This window comes from Centruroides vittatus, unplaced genomic scaffold, assembly GCF_030686945.1.
Source record: "Centruroides vittatus isolate TY-2023 unplaced genomic scaffold, ASM3068694v2 scaffold_1167, whole genome shotgun sequence".
Classification (NCBI taxonomy): domain Eukaryota; kingdom Metazoa; phylum Arthropoda; class Arachnida; order Scorpiones; family Buthidae; genus Centruroides; species Centruroides vittatus.
Window position 1 is genome coordinate 800,435 of NW_027122671.1, and position 6,000 is coordinate 806,434.

Consider the following 6,000-nt stretch of genomic DNA (forward strand, 5'->3'; position numbering starts at 1 on the left):
ACTTTGAATAATATATTTCAATTTGGGTAATTGAAATTGAGTTTAAGTAGGTTTAGTCAGTAGTGTTTAAGGTTTATTCTTTTGATACTTGTTAAAATGTTAGATTTTTCATACCAACGAGTTTACACTCTCGTTTTGGCCTAGATTGTAATTTTTTTTTTTTTTTATTAGTCTACTGTATATAATATTCTGATATTATTCAGTTAAATAAAATAAATTTATATAATCTTTAAGAAAATTGTAAAAAAAATAGTTTATATTTGTTACAATTTGTAAAATATTTAACCACTTTTTAGTCTTAATAATAATAAACGACTCTTTTAGCCCACGATTATAAATTAGAGTTAGATAACCTAATAAATAGGATTTAACAATGTGGAGGGTTTATCACACCAAGGCCGACAGAAATAAGGACCAGATCTTTTACAAAAAAGTTAGTCTTTAATAATCACATTTCGAATTTAGGTAAGGATGCATTTCTGGTACAAGGACCCCTCATCAGCTTACAAACACATGACACCAACATAATAATTATAACACCAATAGTTAACCAATACAAAGGAATATCTAATATATACAGTGCACTGTATTTACAATTTTTAATGTAACCCATATGCTAAAGAACTAAAACTATAGAGCATAAAATTTTTCAATACAATGACAATGTGATATATCGTATTATTTGGGACCAGTAAATGTCTTATTATCTCCCACATTTTCCAAATTCTGGTAGACGGTTCCACTATTAATAATAAATATTGTTAAGTATATTAAAAACCAAAAAGGGAGGGAAACTAACAATGAACTTACTATTATTAAAATAATTGGTTTCCAGACTTTAAACAAAAACAAATATACCTGATCCATAAGACTGTTTGAAGTCAACTGCCTTGTTACAATTCATTTTACAATGTGATGTGACTATACTCTCACATCTGTTCAGCATCTGTTTCAAGGTTATGTAAAAATGATGTTAATCCACTCCTGAAATCTCAGAATAACATGTTCAATTATTGACCGAAATGTCTTCCTTGAAGTGTTGGATTCAGATCTGGTGAGCGTGAAAGCTAAACAGGAGAGGTGCTGGTTCATCGGAAAAATGATTTCTAAGCACCTGTTTAACACAATTTGCTATCTATGCAGAGGCACTATCCTGCATCACTCATGATTCAATATACATCGACGTTGCTGGGTGCTGGAATCACAGTATTAGTCAATTGGTAATGCATATCGATGGCCGGTAACGTAACATGTAATGGGACCTCTGTGTCTGAACTCCTCAATCCAATAATGAATGATGATTGTGTTGTTTTGTTTGTGTACAAAACATCTCTTGTGGTGATTTTTGGAACTAAAATTTTTTTTTTGCCTTGAATTTTCTTCCCTTGATCTCATTAAGATGTACTGAAATTTTCGTGTAATTCTGTTAAGCAGTTTTTTCTGCAGATATTTTGCTTATCAGCGTATTTTACATAGAATTTTTGATTTCACTACTACTAAAAAGTCTGACCAGTATTAGTATTGTCCTTGCGTGAGTTTTTCCGAATGCTGACGGGCTTAAGAACTTCAGCTGAAAATGAGGCGGCTAATCCCAAGGAGCTTCATCTCATTGCTGCTGCTGGACTTGATTAGAGAAGTTGCGATTGTTTCCATGGATCTTCAAGTGGACGGGGTGTCGTATATGTGTATCTTCCTCCATTTTCGACAGTGTTGGATAACCTTTCCATATACATACCAGAGCACGCAGTATATGTGAAATTTTTAAAAAATACAAATAGAGCACGATTTATCAGATACCGAAATATCTAATACCTAATTTAACTGGTTATTTCAACTGTTGACTACCGGTTTTATTAACTCTTTCAGATGATATAAGATATCCTCATGAATTCTGGAAAAAATTTCACAAAGACTCGCATACCTACAGTACATGTTTTTTATACATAGATGTACCGGACATCTCACGAAAACTAAGATCCTGTGTGATAAGAATAAAATTGGAACTTTTCAATCGTCCAGTTTAAATGCTTATAAAAAATGATCTCTGACATAAAAAAGAATGTAATTTTGTAACATTGCACCAGATGAGCGTGTGCTGGATCTGTCGCCTTAAAAAAATTCAAACTCGATTCTCTCGGGCCATAACAAATTTTTTAATAGATAATTCGGATTATTTTTTTCATTTCTTGAGTAATTTTAATGTGGATTGAACCTGTGAATTGATTTTGAACAAAATTAAGATCGATAGTACAGACCTGTAAATTAGGGATCGTAGTGTATTGTCATAACAGGAAAAGCTCAATCCAGTATATACGAAATATTTCAAAATATTTTGAAAGGAGAATATTTATAAATTCTCCTAAACTTGTTTTAATTGGATCGAATAGATTTATGAACATCGTTGTTCCCTCGTGATGTAGTTATTCCTGTTTACATCGTAAAGGCGACGTAGATATTTTGTGGAATTCCTCAGCAGCATTCATCAGCTAGAATATTTTATGAATTTAAGATATGTGTTAAAAGCATACAAGTGTTATTTTATTTCTTGCGCGGTCTGTATGTTATTTAATTGCAAAATAATCCAACCAGCCTACAATGATAACCGAAATATAAAATTTAAATTTTTGATTTTCTTTGGAATAGCAATTCGAAATATAAATATTTGCTTCTTTTCCTTTGATCCATTTTCCTTCAAAAAATTGTATTTATTTTTCTTCTTAAGAGAATAATAAATACAATTTTACAATACAATAACGTATTCCCGATTTACGAGTATTCGAAATACGAGACATCGAATAACGAGCTGTTCTTTTTTATTCATCTTTCCTATTTACGAGAAAAATAATCGAAACAATGCTTGCAGGTGTCATACAGTAGACAGTTATATCTACTGTTATGTAATCTTTTTACGCTTATTAATGATTATTTATTTTATAAATAACAAATTAAATATAATACATATAAAAATACAAAATAGCTATACTAACTAATAAGTATAAATATAAAATAAAAATACTCAAATTTAATCAAAAATAAATATTAATTTTAAATAAAAGTATGTTATTATATATATGTTTAATTTTAAAGCATTAACGTTTATGAGTTCCTATCATTAACACTGAGTTAAGACAAAACTGATATTTATCTATAACGAAATACTGTATAAAAATGTATTTCTCCTTCAAATATCAAGTTTATTTGTACATAATATTTTTATTTATTAATATTTAATATAAAAAGGTTGGTTAACGAAATCAAAAGTCCATAAATAATTAATTTAACACATTTTCTCAAGCTTTTGAATTATTTAAATATTTTAAATTATGGAATACAACCTTGTATTTCGAATTCATCGCATTCTTACTGCGAATCATTAAAGTAAGCAATGTAATTGCTAAAATATTAACAACACAGAATTGAGTCTTCTGAAAAGTAAATATGTTGTTAATATAAAGGTGTGAAGCAAGAAAATAATTACACTTTTATTTTTAAAACAATTATACTTAGGAATGCCATGCCCCATTTGAAAAAGGAAGTTTCTACGATCATGAGGGTGAACCGTATTGTGAATATCATTATCACGAAACCAGGCGATCATTGTGTGCCAGCTGCCAGAAACCCATTACAGGTCGATGCGTTACTGCCATGTTTCGAAAATTCCATCCAGAACATTTTGTTTGTTCCTTTTGTCTTAAACAACTCAACAAAGGAACATTTAAAGAGAATAAGGATAAACCATATTGTCATGTTTGTTTTGATAAATTATTTGCTTAAGAAGTAATTAATGTAAATGGTTTCTTCTTCAACTAGAGATAAAGATTATAACTTTTGATTGTTTATTCTCGTTTAAATAATATCAACTATTGTTTTTAATGTTTAAAATATCCTAATATATATATATATATACACATATTATGTAAACTGAAAAATATTTATAAAGGTAAACTCGTTTTATATTTGTATAATAATTTAAAGATTAATGTATTATTTACTTAATAGTTATTTATATAAATATTTCTGAGAAATGTTTAAATTATAATTATATTCAAATATTATATATATTTATTACAATTGTTAAATTGAAATAAAATTTGGTTGCTTATAACAATAAAAAGTGTGTAACTTAAAAATATGATAAAATACAGAATTTGAGGGCAGGATGGCCGATTATGTGAATTCACTAGCCTGCCGCTCCGGGGGTTTTCTGTTCGAGTTTGAGTCGACTTAAAAATGTTCACGAGTGTATTGATTCGGACCCCGTTCCTCACCAGTCGGCCGCTTCCCATTTTGTGCTGCCATTTTATGCCCACGTGGGCATAAAAAAAAACTTTTATAGAAATATTATATCAAACCATATATTTTTTAGTTCATCATAAATTATATACCTACAGCTTAATAATACGGAATTAATATTTAAAAGTACAGTAAACCCTCGAGTTATCAGACCGATTTAACGGACAAAAGATATCTGCCGTAAAAGAAATAATTGAAGAACCTTTTCTTTATTCGCCAATAGAGCACCATGTATATTAGATCAATGAGTATAAATTATTTAATTTAGGTTACATTATATATTTTTTTTAAATACTATCAGACTTTCAAATTAGCGGAGTCTCCTTCCCCTAGTTAGTCCGTTAGACCGAGGGTTTAGTGTATAAAAATTAAACATTTAAATAAGATTTTTAGAAGCATTAAAGAGAGTAACTAGTTGATTCAATCAAATCGTTTGAAGTAAACCTAGATTATAGATAAACGAGTAACTAATTTAAATATTTTAGAAGTTTATGCTTTCGTACTTGTTTGTATCGGAAGATAGCATCTATTTGTCGGGCGATATCGCCTTTGTCATACAATAAAAGAATAAATAAATAAAATATTGCTGGAAAAAATAATCTCAGTAAATAACGATAGTGATTATTATCATCTGACGTATGAAACAATTTCATAGATTCAATTTTTCTATATGTTTGTTTTATTTAATACTAAATGAATCCAATCATTTAAATTTCGTCGGGCCGGTATTATGCTTAATGTAACTATGTAACTGTAGTAATACCTTAAAAAATAATAAATATCTGTCATCGTCAAGTAGTCATTCGTGAGAAAAACTGTACCGCAATACAGAACAACTCAAAAACGAAGCCAACTTTACAGGGACTTTTCACTTAACCACAGTTAATAAAAAATTCATTAGAGAAAATTCTCTCATAAATTATCGTCAAAGATATTTAAATAACTGAATTTTTGATAAAAGTGCCAAATTTATCGAAAATACATTTAAATTAGACAATTTGATTTTATTTTATCCGGAATTTGAACAGAGCAAAGAATTCTAAACGTGTAAATATTACATAAGTACTTTATAATACGCGAAATAAAAATATCCAGAAATTATTTTAGTAGCACAAGTTTAAATAAGCTTTGTAATTGTATTTAAGATTTTAATTTTAGTATAATTTAAATTATAATAAAAGAAATTTGTTCGTTTGATTTTCATCAAATTACATTTTTAGGCGCCATTAAAATACTGTAATTAGAAAACGAACTTCGATAAAACGTTTAGATTTATACGTCTTGAAATGATTTTTGCCATATATAGGCCTATAACAGAATTTATATACGTACTCGTTATGCAACATTATTTTCAAATACTATAACATGGTTAAAGAATTGTTATTATATATATCTTTATTAGCATTTTTGAATTTAGCAAACCATATCAAAAATGAGGGTTTGAAAAAAGTGCTTCAAATTCAAACTTCCAAATATAAACAGAAATTTATGGAAAAAAGAACGAAAATGGTAAATTATAGCATAAAATGATTTATTAAAACATGTTTATGCATTGAGGAATGAACTGTTTATTTGCAAAAAAGCGCAAGTGTATTCCTCTGCTTCTCAACACACAAGTTTAATCCGTTAATTTTGTTCTACTAATAAAAGTCATATTAGCAATGAGAAACTAACTAGGCCTTTTACCTATTTAAAAATGATGTGATA

At 28.4% G+C, this 6,000-nt stretch overlaps 1 protein-coding gene across 2 annotated transcripts in view; it reads left to right on the plus strand.

Annotated features, from left to right (window-relative positions):
* The window catches only part of LOC136986704 (paxillin-like), a 54,930-nt gene extending 50,038 nt beyond the window's left edge, over window positions 1–4,892 (plus strand). For both annotated transcript variants that reach the window (XM_067284288.1, XM_067284287.1), the window contains exon 9: window positions 3,508–4,892. In XM_067284288.1, the coding sequence (XP_067140389.1) occupies window positions 3,508–3,774 (267 nt within the window). In that variant the 3' untranslated portion in view covers window positions 3,775–4,892. The remainder of the gene's footprint in view (window positions 1–3,507) is intronic.
* Window positions 4,893–6,000: the final 1,108 nt, after the last annotated feature.